This window comes from Poromitra crassiceps (assembly GCF_964638095.1).
Source record: "Poromitra crassiceps genome assembly, chromosome: 7".
Lineage (NCBI taxonomy): Eukaryota > Metazoa > Chordata > Actinopteri > Beryciformes > Melamphaidae > Poromitra > Poromitra crassiceps.
In genome coordinates this window covers 36,701,450-36,725,206 of record NC_139628.1, presented here as the reverse complement: position 1 = coordinate 36,725,206, position 23,757 = coordinate 36,701,450, and the positions used below count along the sequence as shown (strand labels likewise).

Sequence of the window (23,757 nt, the reverse complement as noted above, 5' to 3'; positions counted from 1 at the left end):
CCAATTTTACAATGAGATGCACCCACTTTAACCCTGAATAAAGTAATAAAACCACTAGTAAACCAGTAGGCGGCGCCTGGCCTGCTGTTCAGTGAGTGGCTTGACTGAGGGCACAATTTTTTTTTTTTTTTTTTTGGTGCCCTCAGTCACATGATGCCCTACGCAGTCTGCGTACTCTGCGTATAGGGTGCGGCGGCCCTGCTCTACAACCTTCCTATCCCTAGCTATGGCCCCTTTTCCGTCACATTGGTTTAATCAAAACCATTTCAAGAATACCAAGTGTGAGTACATTTTCTGTGCATTTTAAATTTAAATGCGATTCAGGATGGTCTGGAAAAAAGTAGTTTTCATTGCTGGTTCTTCTTGCAGCTCTCATGCCTCAGGTTAACATCGTGAACTAGATTGTGCTTCATTAGGTTCGAGGTGTTGCCAGAATCGGCTGTTATTTTCTTGTCACAAATAATATATTGCACCCTGCACTGTCAATTTGTGTAAAAAGCTATACTTTTGGCGACATTGTGTACTTCAAGCAAACTGAGGCCTGGACTCTTTTCTTCTCCTTTTCTCCTGCCTGTGGCAAGTAGCTACCTAGCGAGCCACATCGGCAGTCACTTTAGTAGAAGAAGTCAACTTTGGCACCAAATGTGGCAAGTCATGTTTTGGTAGTCAGTACCTGTATGTGATTCACTGTCCAGTCCTATTCATAGCTTTCAAGGGGCGTTACGTGCTGCCGGGAACGCCCACCTGGCGGTAAAAAAAAAAACTTGTTCATTCCGTTGCCTGCGAGTCGACTCACGCTGTTTGTTCAGCCAAAGTGCCGGATAGCCTACCTGTTGTGCTATCGGTTGCACTAAACCGACGAGGAGACACGCCTGGCTTGTGTTTTACAGAATCCCGTCGGAGAAAGAAAGGAGAAGGTTGTGGATTTGTGCGACGTGGTTCAGTCGCTGGGGAGGGCAACATTTTTTTGCTTTTTTTTCTACCATCAAAGTACACACGTCTTTGCTCTTTGCGGCCAACATTTCATCAAAGGTAAGCTCAAGTAACGTTAACGGGGTATTAATCATTATTGTAACGTTACTTGAGCTTACCTTTGATGAAATGTTGGTCACAAAGAGCAAAGACGTGTGTACTTTGATGGTAGAAAAAAAAGCAATTTTTTTTGCCCTCCCCAGCATGTAACGCCCCTTGAAAGCTATGAATATGTGTACCACAATACAGGATCATTACAGTAACCAACACGACATTTGCAGGTATTTTTGTGAAATATGTAAAGATTAGATATGAGATATTTACAAGTATGCTCACTGTTATACAGTTGATACAGCTGCATGCCTGAGGGCAGCATCATGATAATGAAATGCCCTGTAACAGTGTGTCCAATGTGTCCTACAAAGAGACGCAACTGTTGCTCAAAGTACAAAGATTACATTTCAGATCTTTATCTATAGATACATTCGGCAATGTGGACTCTGTTTCTCTGTCTGTTTCAATAATTTTGGCCGGCCACAGCTATGCCGTTTTACATGCGATCGGGCTGAAACTTTCAGGGGGTGTAAAGAGCACCTGATGGAGCCAGATTTTTTAATTTGGGCAGATTAATGGAGAGGGACTGAGGTAGAGGGAGAGAGAGGGGAGTAGGTGAGATACTACAGAGACTGAGGGAGAGAGGAGAGGGAGGGGGAGAGAGAGAGAGAGGGGGGGGGACTGAGGGAGACATTGCATGCGCGCCAATAGGGCAGGCGAGGCCACACAGCAGCCAAGCTGTGGGCGAGGCTGCGTAGCAGCCGAGCTGCATATGCGAGGGCCAGCTCGGTGAGCTGCAGGGCCGGCGAGCCCGCGCAACTGGCGAGCGTAGGAATCGAGATGCTTAGTGAATTTAAAACTGCAGTTTGTCAGCTTCCAAGAAATGGCTGACTCCAGAAAGACATTTGCTTCGACATTTGTCTCTTATATTGCTGCCAGGAGGTGCATCATATTTTGCCTAAATGGCATATGATAATGAATGTCCACATTACATGATAAACATAGTTTTATAATAGCATGATGACACATGCAAACTTAAGAGACAAGCTACACACACATTTCTCAATTTTCCTAATTAGCTCCGGCCCTCTGGGAGATACGGTTAAGAGCATCAAGTTGCATTGGGTTTGGTCTAGACAGCAGAAATGCTGGAACAGCGAACAGCAGTGTTCTATGATAGTGGGCTGTTGAGGCGTTCATTTACTGATCCCTCTCCACTTTCGAGGTATTTAGTGTTTTAAAATCTTACAAAGTACAGGTTTAAAATTGTTACTTGTACCAAGTATTTCAACATCAATATCATTATTCATGGTCCTGCGTATCTATTTTGGAATTCTAAGTAACCAACTATCATTATCATTTCGGACAAAATCAATTATTGTGAAGATAACAGGAAGAAGAAAAACATTGATTAACAAAAAAAGTCAAAAACAAACTTTGGCCTCTACAGTATGCTTTCAGCTAATGTTTACCATGTGGCATTTACCGTGAAATCCTTTTAACTCCCGGAGCATGTTTGGGGGGGTGCCACATAAAGCAGGCAGAACAACACACACTACCCTACAGCTGCCGTCTAGTCTGGCTGAGGATGGATCTGCGACTAGTTTGTATGCAAAGCAATGCATCAAGTCTATACTTTGCAACTCAAAATGCTATAAACACCAGTTTCCTGCTTTCATCTTTCAGATTTCATGTTGGCCATTTCATGTAGTCTCATTTCAATGACCAATGTTGAGCTGTGACATTTGACAGTGGAAAAGTACCAATGGGATTTAGTGTAATGAGGAGCTGTGGTCTTAATTCTGAGACACCATTGCCAACACAATCTATAAAAGTATGAGCAATGTTTTAAAACGTTGCACTTCATCTGTCAAAGGTCGTCCTGATGATTCATTCAAACCTCTGTGTTTTTCTTCTTCTTCTTTTTTTTTGCAGCTGGCGTCATTGACAGCGGTAACAGAGCAATGGAAACCTACCCAAATGTGGTGAGACTCAATTTTCCTTTTCACAAGAGAACTATGGATTATATTTTGGCCCAGGACCAGCAGGGGGTAAAATGGCTTCATCCGTCTTTTCAAGTCAAAGTGAGATGGAGGGAAACCAGCCAGACGGCGATGCATAACACTGACATTTTTTAATAGAATTCATTTATAACAAATGGAACTTGTGTCAGCAAAGAACTGATTTTCATACAGACTTCTTTCGCCACCAATGTAACCTAAGTAAGAAAATAAAAAGCACTCCTTTCATTCAGAAAAAAAACAGTTTACGCTTACAACTAATCAGAGGTAATTGTATGATTTCTTTTTAACAAGCCATTTTTTTTTTTTACAATTTCATTATTTAATTTTCAGTCTATGCATCCAGACGAGAGATAGATAGAGAGAGCAGAGAACACAACGTTTATTTCTGTTAATGACACTCCAAGCTTGAATGGCGAAGCCACGAGAACAGATGGTTGGGGGACAGTTTTCTCTGAAGTTGTCTGCTGGAGTAACCATGGCATCAGAATGGATGCTCTTTTTCGCCACAAACTTTTTTTTTTGTCTTTTTCGAGAGTTGATACCTTTTCTGTGTTATTTACATACACACAAAGTGAACGTTTAAGGAGATTTTTATAGATGGGTTCAAGTAATATATTATTGGGTTTAGAATCAATAGGGCAGTGCATAGTACAAAGATATAGAAAGTGCAAATCTTCCTACTAGGCCAGCGTCGGCCATTCTGCAATGTTTCACCATGCATATGAAAAAGTAACAAGGAAAGATTGAGATGAGAAAATAACGATGTACGGAGACATGAACTAAGTACATATAATGTAGCGTCAGCCACCATGAGGTTAAATAATAGCACTTTTATATATCTCAATGTTATGACAAAAGACTAAAAAAGTAATCGTTTAAGCTGTTGACAAAAAGAAAAGACATAGCTGCTTGAGTTAACAAGGGAAAGAAAGCACCTGGAATGCACATCCACAAAGCCATCAAAGATTAAGGTTAAAGAGAAGTTAAAGACGCGGCTCAAAGTAATTGAACTAAACCCCTCAATCACTGACTGTAATGTCAGCAAAGGACATGGACATACTATCTAGGATTGTCAGGATCATGGAACCACTATCCTCTTATTGTTTGTATTTGTCTATATGTGCACTCTATGTCGTAACACATATTGAGTCAGTACTCTCAAACCATAAGGCATGGAGAACAATCCCTTCACCGATAACAACCTATGCTCAGAGCATTCTGTTTGCCCAAATCCATGTTATTCTGTAGTATGATGACCCATTCTAAACATAGAATAGAATATGCTCTACTTTCTGGTGGGAAAAAAACGTGACCATACGGTAGTAACAGTCAGCAAAAAGCTCATTGACTTCATACTGGGTCGTTATACTTGCATTGATGGCCTGGGTGCTGCTTCAAAATCTCAATATTTTGCAAAAGGCGTCTTGTCATGGCTCTGTGTGGAAATTTGAAATTGGCAGGAAAAGACAAAGGGGTGTACATGTATGTCTCATTGACTGTTTGTTTGCTATGGAGGTCAGTGAATTATGGGTTTTATTCTAATTCACCCAGCCACAAATAAGGCCACAGAAAATGAAAAATATGAGCTTTGAAATGTTCTTATTTGCATATATAATCTCATTATGTGACAAATGAATACTAAAAAAGGTAAATAAACTATACAGATACATGTACACTAAATGCCTAGATTACTTAAAGGATACATTAATGTTAAATGAAACATTATAAAAACAGGCATAAATATAAGGCACTCTAAATGCAAAATGAAAACATGTTATTACCATTGAATGCTTTGAAGAACCACAACAAAGTGATGTCTTTGTACCTTGCCCTATTGTATGGAGCGGTGAGTGCGGCTGTGTGACCCTCTGCTTCCAATTACAGACCGTACGAGTGCTTGCAAACGCACCGGCGATGCTTTGACGGACACCTGACATTCCCACTCCCAGACATCACTTGCGGGGGAACAACAATGTCATGACTGAATAACGTATCCACATAAAACCCTATCTATAATACACATATTTATTGCACAAGAAAAGATGCACTGAATCAGAATACGATTTTGTCCTACTGATGTGCATTCCAGTGAAAAATCTCTTCCGTTTCCCCCATAGCACAGAAATCTCATTTTGGAAGCTTTCGTAGACAATCCACACCTCATATATACCCATAAATTATTTACTTTATCCATATATTTGTTATATGTATATTTTTTTTTAATAGATAATTCACATATATCTGAGAATCTATACCATAGATGTACTGTATATATAAATATATCTTATCCAATTCATCAGATTCTCTCTTATCGTCATTCTAACATGGAAGAACTAAGATAATCGGTAGCAGCAACTTCATACTTTGCTCATCCCTGTTGATTCCACAAAGCCCTAACAAATTAATGAATTAATCAATCAATCAATCAATTATCTCATGGGAGTAATTAAGTTTCCGTGTATGTGATCATGGACAAAAACAAAACAAAAACAACAACAAATTAAAACCCTGTAACAAAGTTAAATTTTGGTAGTGTGAATTCCAGACTGTGCACTAAGTGCAACAAAAATGAGCAACAAAAAAAACTCATAGCAAAGACTTTCTCTGCAAGATAGCGCATACATCAGAACAGTTCTACAGCTTAAAAAAAAGAAAAAGTGAACAATTACGTAAATACTTTTTATCACTTGTCAAGTGATAAGTTTGTGTAAAAAAAAATTAAATTCACACAGTTCAAAAAAAGCACATCAGCTGTATAATAAAGTACTAAAAAACTAAATCAATAATTTTTATTTGTTTCATAGATCATGTTAACATTACCCTCGCCCAAAATTTAGATGATGAACATTGTGACAAGAAAACGGGGTATTTATTCGTTATTACTTCAGGTCTGTCCTGCTTGCGTTGTGGACCACGCATTGTTGTCTTCTTTTTCGATTGGTTGTCTGTGTGTACTTGATTGTGGAACAGAATTTTTTTCTTTACAATGTGCATCAAGTTTTTTTCAGCCATTCTGTGTGCCTCCAATGCCTCTCGTTATGGTTCGTAATCGTTGATGCATGAGTTGTCGATGTCATTACTGTTCATCATTTAATCGTTGATGCATTAGTTGTCGATGTCATTACTGTTCATCGTTGACTTTTTTGTATTGGTTTCATTCAGTTTTATGAGCCCCAAAATGAATCCTTGAAGCAACAGAAAAAGTAATCCCATACGATGCTTCAACAGTCAGGATTCCCTCACCTTTGTGTCAAGGTGAGGTTTCAATTGGGTTTGGGAAATACTTGGTCCTCCTGGAATCATCGTTTTCGTTTTTTTTGACATGTCATGTCGCACATCCAACACTTAAATGAGTTGTTAGCTAGGAGTTAAGAAGTACTTTCTCAAGCAGGAATTTATGGCTCAGAAGAGAGGCTCACTGGGTTTGCTTTCCAAAGGGCCCTCCGCTTTTCTCCTCCGATACTGGGTGTTTTACGTTGCATAGTGATCAAAGCTTCCCAGGTACTCCAAGCCCGCTCTGTAACAGAACTGGTACTGATCCTGCGAAGAAAGAAGACAAGGCTTTAGCTGACACTGCCTCACACCTTTCCTTATTACCCACTGTTCTGTATCACTGTTTGTCCATTTTGCTTTCACTATCCACGAGTATTGCCATCAGTATCCTTCTTCTCGGTTTATATGCAGTTGCTTCTGCTCACAAACGAGATAAAAATGTTCAGAAAACGTACGCACTGCGCCTAGCAGAAGATTGCTGCCTTCAGCATTCTCAAAGAGCCACTTGAAAGCTGTTACTTACCGTTTGTATTGATCGTCAAACAATTTTTCAGCAACTTCTCCAGCTATTTTTTCGAATGTGCCAAGTAGAATATCTTGTACACATTGACGTGTCGTGAAGAGAGTGAAGAAAACACTTTGTGAAGAACATGTTTTAAAAGCTTAAGGGTAATATGGATACTAGGTGAGGTGGGAAAACGGTGTCCAGCAGTTGAGAAATTGAGATGGAACTGCAGCCGAGAAGATTTAGCTCAGCTCTGAATTAATCGACAGTAGCCGAACTTCAACAGAGGCTTGCTTCAGTTAATCTGCTTGGCTCAAGAGGATACTTGGATTCACACCAGCCCTTTCATTGGACGACTATGCTATCAAATTGGCAGCGCTGTGACTGAAAGCATGTGTAGGCTACAGTGTCCCAAAACATACAGTAGCTGCATGACTATCTCTGTGATGAGGTTTTCTTTTGCATGACCATCTCCGTAACAGTGTGCTAGAGATGTGGTTTTCTTTTGCAAGTGTGGTTGGAAAGTGCAAAGGGAGAAATGCCTTACCTCTGTCTGCACCATAGCTGGTCTCTGTGTCCGTAGCATTTTCACCGTCTGAAAGATGTCTACTACGCCCTCGTATCTCATTCGTTCCAAGACAATGCTGAGAGTGATGAAAACTCCGGTTCTACCAACTCCCGCACTGTGGGAAAGAAAACGTGTTTTTTAAAAAAAATGATTTTTCTCCCATTATCTCCCTGATTGTACTTGGCCAATACCCCCTGCTGTCCCGGTCGTTGCTCCACCCCCTCTGCCGATCTGGGGAAAATGGTAGACTAACCCATGCTTCCTCCGATACATGTGCCGCTCCTTTTCACCTGACAGCGAGGAATTTCACCGGTAGGACATAGCGCATGGGAGGATCATGGTATTCCCACAGTTCTCTCCTCACCCCCACCCGAACAGGCGCCCCCGACCGACCAGAAGAGGGACTAGTGCAGCGACCAGGACACATACCCTTAATTCGGCTTCCCACCCACAGACACAGTCAACTTGTGCTTGTATGGATGCCCGACCAAGCCGGAGGTAACACGGGTGCCCCAGTGTTTATTTTGCATGTGAAACTGGATGTCTTAAACATTCAGAGCTCAAAAGAGAGGTTAGATATCTTATATACAGTAATCAGATACAAAACTCAAAGTGGTTCTTGGTGGATTCTTGTGGATCACATGAAGGGGGTTACTCTGCTGTCAAAGCAAGGTCTTACCTACAGTGGACCGAGATAGGCCCATCTTGGCCAAACTGCTCTTTCGTTTTATGTACTTGGCCGATGAAATCGATGAAGCCCTCTCCCGATTTTGGCACTCCTTGCTCAGGCCAGTCTGTGAACTGAAACTGCCGTACTGTCCGTGACTGTCCGTCCTGGAAAAAGGGCGAAAGAGAGAAAGAATGTACAGAGCCTGCTTTCTCCAACGGAACATCACACGGAAATATGGGCTAATGGCAAAGAGAAGCTGATGAAGTGAAAGAAGGAAGCCAGTCTGAAGGGTTTCACAGACAGCCAGTCAAATGCTTTAATGGTTCAATGGTTTATTCCATGACCATCTCCACCATAATGGCACATTGGCACAGGCGTTTGTGGGGTTTTTTGTGTGGATTGAAGATAAGAGTGTTTAAAGAATCAGGGAGCACAGAGTCCCAGTTTAAAGCATTCAAAAAAGCGGTCTGTTACTAAAGATACCTGTCATTTCACCTGAATGTATTAAACATGAACACTAACGATGCTAATTCCTTTGATGTGCTACACTTGGCGGCGCGCTTGGAGAGTCATCTTTGAGGCTGCGCATTACTTAAGTGATATTGTATCCCCTTGATGGGAAAGAAATCCCATTGAGGAGCCAGTATAACATACACTACAAAGGAGGAAGCCTGCACCGTTTATCTGTGTAAGCCTTTGATGGAATTAAAAACTCTGGCAGCTCAGTGCTGCCGGCGCCGCATTTGTTTTCACACGCTGACACGCGTCGTCATTCCGACAAATATCTATTTATTTATACCTATATTAAACCCAAAAGCATAGTTTGGTAATAACAGATATTTCATGCCGACATCTTGGGTTGGTAACACAAACTGTGGTCAGATGGCGCTCGCCAACCAACGCTTTCAACGCCGTCACTCAAAGCTGCTCTCTTCTTAGCCATTAAAATCAAACGGTTGAGAAAGCACATTGCAGGATGCCAAGGATTCAAATAATCAGTTCGATGAAGAGTAACTCAATCGCAACTTAAAAGGAAGACGGATTTAGCCACTTGACCGATGTCCAAACTATAAACAATGGAACAGAGGTTTTTTTTTCTTTTTTCCAGTCAAATTGCGATGTGTCAACATTGTGCAATGGAAGCGTGCTGTGTGCTTACCCTGGCATCGGTCACTTTGAACTCTCTCAAGATATACTGGGGCATGTTATACTCGGCCATGGGGTCCACCACAAAGTACTGGTATCTGGCTGACCTCTCTGCTGGCCAGTACTGGTGGCATTTTTCCTGCAGGGAGTGAAAAAATTGTGCAAAGCAAAAAAAAAAATACCACAATGAGCCACAACATTCTCTTCTTACACTCGCTTCATTGTGTTCCATTCCCAGAAAGATTCCATCTATTCAGAACGTTGAAAACTCAAAGGATCATTGCTGCTGATCGGCACTCTGCATTTCATGTAGGGCTGTTTATTAACGTGCCTTTCCACATCAGAACCCAGATAAGGAGGTTAATGCGGCAAAACAAATGTGAAGAAGATAAGCCTGAACGTACCCTGCCCATCTCTCTGAGCTTGGTGAGCATGACTACGATAGTAGAGTTGTGCTCCCAGAGCATCCTCCAGAAGTCCTCTGTGGTCTCTGCCAGTGGTCCCTGTGTGGCGATGTAGGCTTTCTGTTGCCTGTGGGGGACGAAAAAGAATCGGAAACAGAAAAGGTGGTGATACCATCAGTATGGAAATGCATTTCAACTTTCACTCTTAAGTGCTTTGAAGAGGAAATCAAGGTGATGTCGAAACGGCCACATTTGCGACGACTGACCAATATATAGCAGTAGCTGTTATCTAGTATAAATTTGCTGACTCTGCTCAGTTGGTATTGAATTCATCTTTAGAATATGGGTCTGTACAATATAGCGAGCAATTTGAAAGGCTGATGAGGTTGGGGAAAATCGGAGACGCGCGGGGCCGACGGCAAAGGACTAGCGGCAACGAAGGACGACTGTTGCGTATCGAGAATATGTCTGATAAATAGTTGCAAATGGCACTAGAATTGTCAGCCCTTGCCTGGCCTTTTGCTTGTGGAAGAAAAAAGGATCAGATGATCAGATGAGATAAAGTTGAAAAATGAGAAGAGACATTTTGTGCGTGCTCTCTCTTCTCGTGCACTGCTTCGCTGACCAGCCAATCGGAGTGATTTCGCTCACCGACGCCCTGATGCCGATTCAACATGTAAAATCGTCCGAAAAAGCCCGTCGACAAGGCAGACTATTGCCAATGTTGCGGGACACACCGCGGAAACTAGGGCGACAGACGCTCGCCGACGACACAGACACCGTCGGCTCGGCGTGTCTGGGGGCTATACGTCTGTTTTGCACCCATGTGGTGTGTGAAGAGTACGTGGGCCCTTACCTGTAGCCATCAATGAAACTAGCATTGATGTAGTCGGAGCCCTCCACGCCCCGGATGGGCTGAAGACACACTCGTGTGGACTCGTATGGCATTATGTTCACAAGGCGGTTCTTGAACTTGTTGCAGGGGAGGTTGGCACTGATGAATCGTGATGTATGGGCTTTAGTGTTGGCTAAACGCTGCAGGAGAGAGAGAGAGAGAGAGAGAGAGAGACACACACACACACACACAGACCATTGAACACATTGCTGAGAGGCAAAGATCACCGACACTCTGCTGTTGCTTTATTTGATTTCCCTTGTCCCTGGGTACTGTATGTTTGACACTACAGGTGGATTGTGCGAGATAAAGATGTGAGTATAATATTAATAATCACACGCTATGAAAGTGGGCGGAAGCCCCCAGAGGATTATGAGCGTTCGCCTGCAGAACAATCTGTGCGTCGTAGGCATCTATAGAGAGCCAAAGTGGAACGTCACTTCCTGCTTCAGCACTGTACCAGAGATTGAGTAAAATGCTTATAAAAATTGTTTTATTTAACGGTTCAGATATATTTAGAAAGAGGAGAGACCACATAACATTTCACTCAGACCAAAACGTAAAAAAAACTGTGGATTTAAAGAAAATATTTTTTCAATGTTTTTTTTTGTTTTGGTCTAGTGTGTGTGAGTGTGTGAGTGAAATGTTCTATGGTCTCTCCCAATTCTAAATATATCGGAACCGTTTGGTTTGACCAAGTAAAACTATTTTTATAAGCATTTTACGAAATGTCTATGGGGAAATAAATGGCGGATGAAAATCTCTGGTACAGTGCTGAAGCAGGAAGTGACGTTCACTTTGCCTCTCTATACTGTTCATGGCTCATACTGTACTATAGTTACATATTTCACATGAGCATGAAGCATGTAAAGGGCAGCGACGCCCGCTTGGCTTTGGAGGGTTTTTTTTGGGGGGGGGGCACGGGATACCATGTTGTGATTAAAAGAGGGGGGGAAATGGATGCCCGAACGAGCCTAGAGTGGACAGGAGTTCAGTGTAATCTAACCTGTTTATCATCTCTTAGTGGAATCAGCATCCATCACAGAGCCAGGCAGTAGATGCGTGACGAGCAGGGCAATATGATGCATGCAGCTGCCTGCACAGGGCCGCTACAGCAGCACCGCAGCCTGCACAGGGCCGCTACAGCAGCACCGCAGCCTGCACAGGGCCACTACAGCAGCACCGCAGCCTGCACAGGGCCGCTACAGCGGCACCGCAGCCTGCACAGGGCCGCTACAGCAGCACCGCAGCCTGCACAGGGCCGCTACAGCGGCACCGCAGCCTGCACCACAGGACCGCACCGCAGCCTGCACAGGGCCGCTACAGCGGCACCGCAGCCTGCACAGGGCCGCTACAGCAGTACCGCAGCCTGCACAGGGCCGCTACAGCAGCACCGCAGCCTGCACAGGGCCCCTACAGCGGCACCGCAGCCTGCACAGGGCCGCTACAGCAGCACCGCAGCCCCGCTGCAGCAGCCTGCACAGGGCCACTACAGTGGCACCGCAGCCTGCACAGGGCCGCTGCAGCGGCACCGCAGCCTGCACAGGGCCACTGCAGCAGCACCGCAGCCTGCACAGGGCCACTGCAGCAGCACCGCAGCCTGCACAGGGCCGCTGCGCCGCTCATTGTAAATGCAGAGTATATTGCCTAAGCCCCTCTGGCAAATGTCTGGGTGGTGGGGGAAAACCTGTGTTTGGCGTTTTGTTGTAAACAAAGACGGGTTTCGCCCCAAAGAAGGGAGCAGAGGGGAAGGGGAACGGGGGCCATGTTGGGTTACAAAAGGAAGTCAACTAACTGCAACAGGGAGGAAACCACAGGCCCCATGCAGTCTCGCAGGCCTAATGGGAAGTGGAAATGTGTCCAGAAGTGGTGCTGAGATTGGCCAATCAATGACACCGGGGCCTGGATCTCCCTGCTTCACGTGCCAGTAGATGTAACTTGACATACCACGATATTTCTTTATCTTTTCCACTGTGCCCATTCAGAAAGAATCTTTTGCAAAAATTAAGACCACAAATTCGTTTGTTGCCTCTTTGGCTGCCCGTTATTTATGCTATCACTGATGTAGGAATATTGGTCAGCCGCAAAATATTCACAGCATATTCAGATGATGATGTGGGAGTGTGGTATTGCGTGTGGTCACTGACATTTCCCTCAAGAAACTAGAGCTAAACACTATTTCAAGTTCCACTGAGTAATCCTTGACCACCACAAAAATACAGTATTTTCCCTAATAATATAGTTTTGCTTCCTTGAGCAGTTTGTACCTTGAACTCCAGTTCCATGCCGGTGACGTTCTCTCCACCCTCTATCTGCGTCAGTTTCTGGATGTAGGCATATAGGTTCCTGGCGGGCACTTCGGTGGTGCCGCAGTTGACCGCCTCCTGGAGCGCGTCGTGTATGAAGACGTACTGGTCCTCTGTCTGCACCATGTAGTTGCGCTGGGCGCGCATGAGCGTCACGTGGCCGTAGATGTCGACGGTCTTCTCGTGCTTGATGCGTTCCAGCATGGCATCGATCACGATGAAGCAACCCGTGCGTCCCACCCCAGCACTGTGGGCAAAGCAAAGATGGAGAAGGATACTACATATTACAGGATGGTAGTCTGAGTTGTAGCTGCAGATGCAAGACCTATATTACTTTGTTTGTCCGATATTCAACTCACAAATATCGTGGATATACTATTTTGCTCTCCCTTACATAACTGCAAAAACGCCAATCTGATACCGGCATGAGGATCTCCACTCGTGTTTTTCTAGCTTTCAAACAACTGTATAACCGTTGCTAACCTGGCCTTTTATGTCTGTGTCAAGCATAGCATCTCTAACAGGAATCAATCTCCATTGAGAGGAGTGAGTGGCAGTCCATGGGCAAAGAGTGTTGTCCTCTTTCAGGCTGTGCAGGGCCTGAGAAGCTCCCTCACTCCCGGGGAGGAGGCCAAGAGTTAAACCCTCTTTGCCAAGTGAGCCACGGTGGGGCTGACCATTTGGCTTCGAGGGTAATCAAATGTGAAGTGGCACTGTGCGGAGGAGGGGGCTTGGCGTGGTGCGGAGGGGGGGGGCCTGGCGGTCGCGGTCCGCGGTGAGCTCACTGCTGGCTCTGCAATCCAATCCAATCTCCTCTCCGCACTCCACCTGCGCTCTCCAGCCCACCGGAGCTAATCACTTGCGCAACGGCAACATTTAGCCTTTAGCTCCTAGCTTCAAAACGTTGCCCACGACAAGAAATGCAACACACAAACGCAGATGCACGTACGCAATTTTGTCGATGAATGCGCCGGGCAACCTCTGAGAACAGCAGCTGACTTCACCTAATGCTATTAGATTAGCACCCAAATGGCGTGATGGCTTTAGAGGGGGCAGTGAAAAGCAGGTCTCTTCATTAAGATTCCCTTTGGCCCATTTTTACATGAATGTGGAAGAGAAAAAGCACCGTGACAAAGAGAGAAACCCTTTCACTGTTTCTCTCTGACCTACCTTCTTGCAGGTCAGGTTGAAGACACACGCTGAATGTACCCCCCCATGCACAGACTGCTGACAACTTGAAAACGCTTGTGCCACCGGCACAATGCGAGTTTTAATAGCGCACCCCTCGGCTCAGAGGAGCCTTTCTGATGGCGGTTTTATTTACTGTCGGGGCGACACGGTAGTGTTAAATCCCCTTCGTTAACTCTCCTCCCACCTCTCTGAAAGCAGAGCATTGACAAGACAAGTCCTTGCGCTCGGCACTCTAAAGTAAATAGGTTATTCAATCCATTAAGCTGACATGCCTACGAGCTGTGAGCCATGCTCTTGTGCCTCCTCCTTCTGATGGAGCATTTGTTTTTCATTTGTTCTGAGGAGGCGGTGGGGTGGGTGGGGGGGAAGGGGGAGGGGGGGCGGAGCAGGAAAACTCAAGACGGAGTAAAGTTAGTCCCCGGGGGCCGAGTCTGCTTAATGTGCCATGTTGCAGTGGAACTGTGCTGCGAATGGAATGAAGACGCGTACGGGAGGCGTTGGCTTTAACAAATGATCTGATGATCACTTTCAAAATGGTTGACATCGGCTGAATTATTCTCTCTTTTGTGTGTGACAAAACTCTTTTTCACAGCTCTAGGGCAATTACAAAATGTGTGTGTGTGTGTGTGTGTGTGTGTGTGTGTGTGTGTGTGTGTGTGTGTGTGCGTGTGTCAGAGAGAGAGAGAGAAAGAGAGAATCAGACGGCAAAATATGCGTGTGAAATCGTCTCAGGGATGTTTGGAGAATGAATCACTTCCAGGTCTGAGAACACCTCAGCCCTTCGGGAGTGGGCCGGGGTCGGACGCAGAAACTGGAAGAGATTTCTCCCTCAACCCACAGCTGTTTCCAATCCCAAAGCGTTTTACAGTCCGGACCCGAACGCAGGGAGAGTGATGACCTGCGAGAGAGCAAGTGACAGAGTGACAGCGCCGAGCTGGAGAGATGGAGGCGGGAGCGGAGGAGAACGCGGGCGAGGTGGGAGAGAAGGTGGTGGAGTTGTTGTTATGCAGCGGGTCGTCTCAAAGTTGTCTCGGTGTCTGGCCAGTTTTCGAAAGGACTAAGAAATGGCTAGCCACTCTTTCCTCTTAAACCCAAGATATGGATATGCCATGTGTGTGTGTAATATTCATTTATCGACGAGTGGCGGTTGTGGCGACGGGGTGGGGTGGCTGGAAGCATCGGTACATTTGGCAGTTGAAGGGGAGCTGGCGGACGGACTGCACTAATGACCTGACATGGGCTTCTCAGCGAGCCAAGGCCAGCTGCTTTGGATGTCCACAGACACAAGTGTCAGACTAACATGCTCTGTGGGAGTTGAGGGAATAGGGCTAAAATACAGCTGCAATGGGCCCAGAGAAGATAAAGCCCAGGCAGCGGTAAAAGCAATTACATTATGTATTGTTACCAAATCTCTTTCTGTCAGCTAACCTGTCAAGTCGCCATTTCCCGACATTGCCCATTAAACACACTCTCGCAAAACTTCCAAACTGTGTACGTAAAAATCCACCGGGGTCACCGCAGTAAATGTTAATGAAGTCTGTAGTCGTTTTATTGAGTGTATGCATACTTTCCACTCTATGGATGCAATAAATGTTTAAATACCGGTAATCACATAATCCTTTTCACCCTGCGACTATGCCACTTTTCCTAAAGGTGCAACTGGAACGATCCTGGATCTACTTGGATTTGTATGTTATCTGCTGTCTTTTTGTTGCACTCTTGCCATTACACAGCATGCTGATAAAAACCTTTTAGGATTGCAAGCAAACAAACAGTATTATTGTTCTTTTACTGCTTCCTTGCACCTCAGTTTTGCTACGATTCTTTGAATTTCAACGTCCAGTAGTACAAGGTATTAGGCCTGGGCGATAGGGTTGAAATCATTATCCCGATAATCCTAAGGATATTTCTCGATATCTATATATCACGATATATGGTTCCCATATGCAAAATCCTGTTAAATAATCAAATTAATGTTCATCCCATTGAATCGAATGATAATGTTAGGTGATGTAAAACAAGACCGAAATTCTCAAATAATATTCCTACCATACCTAATTTATCACTTTTTTAGTCAAATGAGCTTGTCCTCATCAATTCAGACAGCAGACATGTGTGTGATGATATTAAAATATCTTCATATCATCATGATATGATACCACTGAAAGAAGATAAATGTTGATATTGAATGATTGCCCAGCCCTACAATGTATATATTGCACTACTGGAAGTTGAAACTTGCAGGCTTCCTCTACATATTAGAAGCCCCCCCCTCCCCCCCATATCATTACATGTCCCTGTCCTGCACAACATGTTTGAAATCCTCAAAAGTTCAATTCATTATCACCATGTTAAGGCTTTAGGATTCAATACAAAAAGTCAAACTGAGCATGCAAATTGTACTAAATGGGAATCACACACACAGCACATTGTTTTTGCAAAAGAAAAAATCACTTTTTTTTGGAGGAGGAAAGCAAAAAAAACAACAACTATTGACTCATGTCAATTGAACTCTGGGAGCGAGCTATCAACAGTTTCCCCTTTGAGTCGCAGGGAGAGGCCAGTGATCTCCGAGACATTCAATCATGTCCTTTTCACTTCCTCTGTGCACACTCATAACGCCCGTGTAGCCCTGCTTTCAAAAGGACAAAACAGTGCCTGACCTCTGGGTTAGTGAGAACAGCATGGTACTGAGGAAAGCGAGAGAAACGCAGTGTACTTCTCCCGGGAGGTGGACCTTTCACACCACGCGCCGTGGGAAGATGATGAGCTCACCTTGTGAAGAGCGTCGGCTCTGAGGCGAGAGAACACGAAGGAAGGCGTTTTTATGATGGTACCTACTCGCTGCTCAGAGGGAACGTGGCCTCCCGCTGAAGCCATGTTTGGTCATGTTCTTTAAAGCACGTGCCACAAATGATGGCTCTGTCGAAGCATGGGATGTCGTTTGTGCATATCTAGTTCTATGAGAGAATTCCTTTGCCGCGCTTTGCGCTCATTGTTAACTTGTTCTGGCACCGTGTGAACGCAAGATTGCTCCCTGGATGGTCATGAATCTTGTGTTTTTGAAATAAAAATAGAAATGTGTGTTAGTCATTTGCTATGTGGAAAATGTACTATATGTGCTAGAAAAGCTCCATATAGGGAACTTTTTGAATGAAATGCAAAGCCTTCTCTGCCTCATGATGAAGGTTGTACACTAGGTTAGATATTGGCATGTGGCCATGTCACACAAGCTCATGTCTGTGTCCTTTCTGATCTCAAAATATATATTTCCATGAGTAAGACGTGGTTAAAAACACCTATTTATCTTGAACGTCTTCAATGTAAGACGTGGCAACTGTATGCCACGTTGTGTAATATTCTACTGGATCGTCACGGTACTGCAGCGAGTGTGTCAGAAACGCAAATAATGGTAGAGAGATTACGCAATCATCCAGGACAGTGGTGGGGATTGCTGCTCTTTGGATGACGGAGGTGACTCATGTGAAGTCCGTCAAGAGATAATGACACTGTTGATACTGCAGAGGAGCCGCATCCTCCGCAATTAAATATTAAGAAAAATAATATAAAATAAAAAGTATTTCAGTTCTAACGCTCGCACCTCAGAAGCTACCAGCCACACTCGTATACAAACAAATGCCCTGATTGCTCACTTGGCCGGTTATGTCCTTTGTATAGATCCTTTCAACAATGACATGGTAAGCCGTTACGTTCACTGCACCTCCCGCTGTAACGACGACAATAGCCTGACTGACTAATTAATCAGGAGACTGTACCGTGCAGTTAATTATGTGCAGCGGAAATCTTTTCTTCTTCTTTCCTTTCGCTTTTATATGTAGGCTTGTTTGTGGGTGCATAAACAACAGTCTCAGCAAAAGGGAGATTGAGGAAATTCTCTGTGCTGGCTATTTAAACAAATCCCTTTGCTGTAGATACAATAATATAGAACGGAATCCTGTCTTGCCACAAAACGCCGCTAACAGTTTTGCTGTCGGTACAGAAGTCCAAAGCTGGCTGTATTTAAAATGGTGGTCAAACAGGAAGTGTGGAGCGGGGGTGCCTCTGTAAGGATTTGGAGCTTTGGCGGTGGCTCCATCTGATAGGGAGCCAGAGGAATTAAAAAGGACCATCTGCAGAGTGACATTAATTCCTGCATTCTGCTTCGTCGCAGAAAGACAGGCAGGGTTTTCAATTTGAACTGATTCGGCAACCGGCTCTAATTAACTCCAGCATGTGGTCATTCTAATTCTTCACTAATCCCCCGTCCCTTTTTTTGTCAGTTTCTGACACAAGTTTGTATCTAGTACACTCGCTATCTCTGCTTCTTCATTTTCACTGTCTTCTCCGCGCAGAGCCTCTGATGCCTTGTTAGGAGCTAGAAGTCTGTGTTGTAGCGTCTATCTTTGTGCCTCTCTCTCTGCTGGGAGTCTGGCCGCTTATGTCCGCGAGGAAAGTGAAGTTGGCGCTTTATTTGTTTCAAACGCAACAACCCCCCCGGGGATAAGACGAGGACTCGCGGGGCCGCTGATGGTGTGAATATGTTGTGTAGCGAGAGCGGCGGCAGGTCGGCGTGACGTTTGCGTGTCGGAGGAGACGTTTCAGTTTTGCTGAGGGCAAACTGACGCTGGTAATCTTTGTACCCTGTTGTTGCACAAACACCTTCTGATTGAAAGTACCACCCGTGAAAGCTAGTAGGATGATTCCCTTTGGCTTACAGTGGGCTGCAGTCGGCTTGAGATAGCAAATACTCGCCTCCGCTACAACACCTTTTTTCTCCGCATTCTCAGGTGTTTTCCTAAGTCTCCTTTTCTTCCTATTCATGCCTGCCCCCCCCCCCCCCCCTCTCTCTTTCTCTGAAAGTTGCCGGCTCAAGCTCTCCCAGCATTGTACTTGTTTATCTCAGATCTCTGTCCTATGTTCTAAGCCACGACTGACAGTGTATTGTGTCTGATATTATTCATATATTCATTACGGTTAAAAGGACAACAACAGTTGGATGCCTCAGGACGTTGTTAAGTGAGAGACGTTCTTGTTGCCTACCTGCAGTGTACCACCATGGGCCCTGCGTCTGGAGGATTGCAGGCTTTCACCCGCCTCAGGAAGGCCAGGAACGGAGTAGGGTGCTCGGGCACGCCGTGGTCCGGCCAGGCCGTGAACTGGAATTGCCTCACCTCCCTCTTCTCGCTGGAGCCATTCTGAACGTCAAGATGGAGAAAGGTTGGTGAGTGGAGATGGAGATGCATCGCTCATCCCGTACCCTTCAGATACAGTACCAGACAGTATTTGACAGGTCTGAGTAATTAGGGAAACAGCAAAGTCCTCTCACTTTATAAAGTGCAAACGTCCTGACGCAGTATGTGGCCAGCTCTACTGTGTCCAGCAGTGTCACCTGGATGAGACCGTATGTCTCCGTCCCTCTTGTGGGCCAGTACTGGTCACATTTCACCTGCAATGGAGGGGAGATCATACGAGACAAGGTCAGGATTGGGACATAAGAAAACGCTATGTCCTCTAGTTACATGAAATTAGTCCTAGTGCGTATTATTGGCACATTTAACGCATTTCTGGTAAAGTAAGTACAAATGCTGGGACAATAAATGAACACAATTTGCCCATTTCTGCTGACTAGGTGTGATTTCACAATCAAGGAAATGGCCTGAGATATTTGGACGGAGCAGACAGTGCTATTTATTGCTCCGACAGGCTCCATAATTACAAACGTACCCACAGTTTCCAATCATATTACAGGCTCAGGTTTATTATGATTATACAGCTTTGTTGCCCGGTGAATGCTCAATAAAACACTGTTCCATTACAGCATTGTTGTTTAGCTGCCAAAGAGAAGCAGTGTTAATGCTGGGGAGGAAACAGCCGGGTTCCTACGCAGATGCTTTCCTTCGCGTCGTGCGCTGGATGTTAGCGTGAGAGCCGGCGTGGTTTCGGGAAGATGTTCAACACATTCCAAATGTCACCATGATAATCAGCAGCATCCTGTTGCAGCACGGCAACGGGACACGGCTGTGGAATACTCTCAAGTCCAACAAGTCTTCTATCCAATCATTTCACTTCCTGACCAGCTGTTGTAACATTGGCACCAGGAGCGATGGGGTGATTCGGGATACTGTAGCATATGCAAAGCACATAAAGACAGCTCGAGTGCTTCCCAGCGTATCATATGAATGATCAATACGTAAGACAGGAGCTGTTAGTCGCAACAAGAGCACATTATATATACTCCAAATGTCAAACAACACAATTGTATTGTATTGGCAGGAGGGGTTGTTTCTCAGAGTGTCTTCTACCGTTTTTTTTACAGGTAAACAGCGTGTGGTAAAAGTTTTTGACCCTTTCACATCGCACCCCAACCTGTTCAGCTGCTCCCCCAGAGCACGCGTTTCAGTGGATAAACTCTACTGGACACTTAAACCAGTAGATTGACCTGATATTGTCTCCAATACATAAACCGTGGCAACGCCACGATACGGTCACAGCTGGATAAACAGTTGATCAATGTAATCACGAATTAAACAGAAACCTTGTATCGAAATACTCATTGATGTTAAGATACATTACTCAAAATTAATATTAAGGTTAAAGGAGAACTCCCGCCAAAAAGCAATGCTGAATTATTTTGCACATAATCTCACATTTGTGGATGAATGACATGACTGGTCCACAACTGAACTCAAATCAACTGTCAATAACTGTCAAACTAAATGAATGCCTGCAAATTTTCAGATATGTGTGAGATTATGTGCAAAATAAATCAGCATTGTTTTTCAGTGGTCCCTTTAAGGATTTTATTTTGAAAGCCCTAAAGCGGAAAACATACTTCTACATTCTGGCTGACTCGCTCTTTCAGTAACTGCAGGAAAGTGGTCTCATCCTAGGAAAGACGCTTTCTTTCTTTTTTCTATTGGCATATTCTGTCATTTGGTTTCCATTGGACAGAATAAGAAAGTCGGATTTCAGCCACTGACCAGTTTCCAGCTGGTGTGCTATTCATATCCTAGTGTGCTATTTATATCGCGTGCCGTTCACAGCTGATCCTATAAATAGCCATGTCGTTTGGAGGTCCGTCTAAATCGGCTGTCACTAACGGCTTTGTAACTTTTAGACCAAAGACAATTACAGTACTTTGTACTGTATGTGGATACCACTGTATTTGTGGGCCAATCTAAACAGCACTTTTGTCTGTAGCCACAAAGCAAAGACCTACGTTCATGTCACGCGGCGTCTATTCTATGCAACCCACACCTGACAGCCCAGAGTGAAGCTAAACATCACATCACGCACTTTACAGAGCCTCACATCACTTTGTTTATTTGCTCTTCGGCTCACAAGGACACTGAGTGAAAAGCATTGTCTGAATTGAATAGGCATTCCTCCTCGGCCGGTAACAAGCTCTTACAACAGACATTCAATTGTGACGGTAAGCAGCTGATGGAGACCATGCTTTCATGTGCTCAATCAAACATTGTAAGATGTGCCAGACAGATATTAAGTGCCTTCTTTCCAACAACTTTAAAAGGAGTGGCAAGTGCAGACAGTCGGTCAATAAGACTGTACTGTCTTGTGTTTTAAGAGTGACTAGTCCAGAGAGCCTCCTGTAAAGCAGTGCTGGGCTGCTGATGTGAGTGAGCCATGCTGCTGATGAGAAGTCATAAATAAATCAACCACAACTAAATGATGTTGTAAAGAAAGGAGTGAGTGCCTGTGAGACATATGTGGGCAACAGAATGCAACATGGCTTGCCTTGGAGAAGAGATATGGAGGCATCTGAAGAGGCCCAGTGGGAACATACAAATAAACAGGGTCATAGAGAGAAGACGTGAGGAGGACAAGAACTTACAACCTAATAATTGTGTCACTGCAGTGGATGAGAAGAGCTGGTAGAATTTAAAAGGCGGTTTTCAATGGATTTAAGAGTGGGCATGTCATATGAACCAATGGCTTTATCTCAAAACTGTGTGAATATGTATATCTTAGAATTTGCTTGGACTATTAGATTCATCTTTGTGCTGAGAATAGGAGATCGTTGAAGATGCAGTAAAATAAGAATAAGAATAATAGTAAAAATGCTAAAGCACTGATAGAAGTTCAGATCTCCATCCTAGTCCTAATGTATGTCAGTGATGCATGTTGGTTTTGGATTTATACCTGCTAGACGGTCCTATTGTAGGTTCACCTAGGTACATAGGTTTACCTCACTGAACTATTTTGTTATGATATATTATATATATATATCTATATAGATATAGATATATATAGATATAGATATATTTATATTTCTTCTCCTGTGTCTGAGCCTGTTTGTCTTGTTCGTATATTGTTCTATATTTTTTTTAAATAAAATATATATTAAAAAAAAAGTTTGTCAAACCCTATGAGTTTAACCCTGTGATTCAATATAAATGCAACTCTTCTGAACGCAATATATGTATTCATACTGCTGTCTCTTACCCTGGACCTCTCCTCCAGTTTGGTCATCATGACGATGTTGGCGCTCCTCTGCTCCCAGATCATCCTCCAGAAGTCGCCAAATGTCTCTGGCAGGGATCCCTGGGTGGCAATGTAGGCATTCTGCTTCCTGTAGCCATCAATGTAGTTGGCATTGATGTAGTCACTTCCGGGGATGCCTGGGAAAGGAGACAAGGCGTCATGTGACTTGTCGAGCTGAGTCAGTATACAAAAGATTACAGTAGGATTGCCTTCCAACAGTCACTGATGTGATGTGGCCGACCAAGAGACTGAGAAGGTGAGGGAGGGGGGAGGGAGATGGAGAGATCTACAATGAAATGATTAACCTTGGTCGGTCAACACATGTACAGAAGTCAATAAGTGGCACGGAAACCGTGGCTTTTGCTGCTACTTAAATCAATCCAGTTTTCCATTCTGTCCCCACTGCCCCCCCATTAGATGAGGTGAAGTCAGATTCTGTCCCACATAGGATTCAGATTGGTTCAGGTTCAGGTCTTTCCTCAGTCTAGAACAGTCGGTGAAGCCAAGCTAGTTATTTGTGCTTTTGCTATCTAACAGGGTAATTTATATAGCTTGGTCTATGTGGCCATTTACACCTGGCATTAACATGCATTTTTTGTCATCAGATTGCAATCAGATAGTGCTTGACCACTTGAAAGTACAGGTGTAAACGCCCCCAAGACACATTGAAGACGGATTGCAATCTGATCGGCCAAACCACCTCCGGAGGTGGTCAGGGACGCATTGTGTACACATTGAACACACGTGTAAATGCAATGTGTCCTCTCGATCTGGATACAGCAACTGTATGCGGATTGAGGGGACACCCATTTTGGGTCATCAGATTGCAATCTGATCAGCCAAAATGCATGCTAACACCAGGTGTAAATGAAATCAGGCTAATGTGGTCCAGCACAATCTGATTGCAATCTGATGACAGAAAACGCATGTTAATGCCAGGTGTAAATGGCCTCTATGTCTTGTCACCTCACATGCAGAAAAACAAACCAACAACAAAACCAAAATAAAAACTGGCAAAACAATTTCCTCCCTCTACTTGGTGCTCCGCCTTGCCTCTGCTTATGTGAAATGAAAGGCACAGCAGCCTTTTTTCCAGTCCGGGGGAAAGAGACGGCACTGACAGCTAGTCAATGCTTCAGGACTGGCAGTTTAGGGGCTCCGCGCACACATGGTCGACCAAGATAAGTCTCATCAGCATGGACTCCACGTCTCAGAGAATCCCCTCACTGCAACGGCTTCCTCCCTCT

At 44.4% G+C, this 23,757-nt stretch overlaps 1 protein-coding gene across 4 annotated transcripts in view; it reads right to left on the bottom strand.

The window, feature by feature from the left end:
- Positions 1 to 3,235: 3,235 nt before the first annotated feature.
- Positions 3,236 to 23,757, bottom strand: part of LOC310779272 (receptor-type tyrosine-protein phosphatase delta) — a 65,158-nt gene continuing 44,636 nt past the window's right edge. For all 4 annotated transcript variants that reach the window (XM_083639791.1, XM_083639793.1, XM_083639790.1 and 1 more), the window contains 10 exons: positions 22,472 to 22,647; positions 19,335 to 19,454; positions 19,049 to 19,203; positions 12,779 to 13,064; positions 10,473 to 10,651; positions 9,617 to 9,743; positions 9,226 to 9,351; positions 8,076 to 8,230; positions 7,376 to 7,511; positions 3,236 to 6,590 (listed from right to left, as the gene is read on the bottom strand). In XM_083639791.1, the coding sequence (XP_083495917.1) occupies positions 6,522 to 6,590; positions 7,376 to 7,511; positions 8,076 to 8,230; positions 9,226 to 9,351; positions 9,617 to 9,743; positions 10,473 to 10,651; positions 12,779 to 13,064; positions 19,049 to 19,203; positions 19,335 to 19,454; positions 22,472 to 22,647 (1,529 nt within the window). In that variant the 3' untranslated portion in view covers positions 3,236 to 6,521. The remainder of the gene's footprint in view (positions 6,591 to 7,375; positions 7,512 to 8,075; positions 8,231 to 9,225; positions 9,352 to 9,616; positions 9,744 to 10,472; positions 10,652 to 12,778; positions 13,065 to 19,048; positions 19,204 to 19,334; positions 19,455 to 22,471; positions 22,648 to 23,757) is intronic.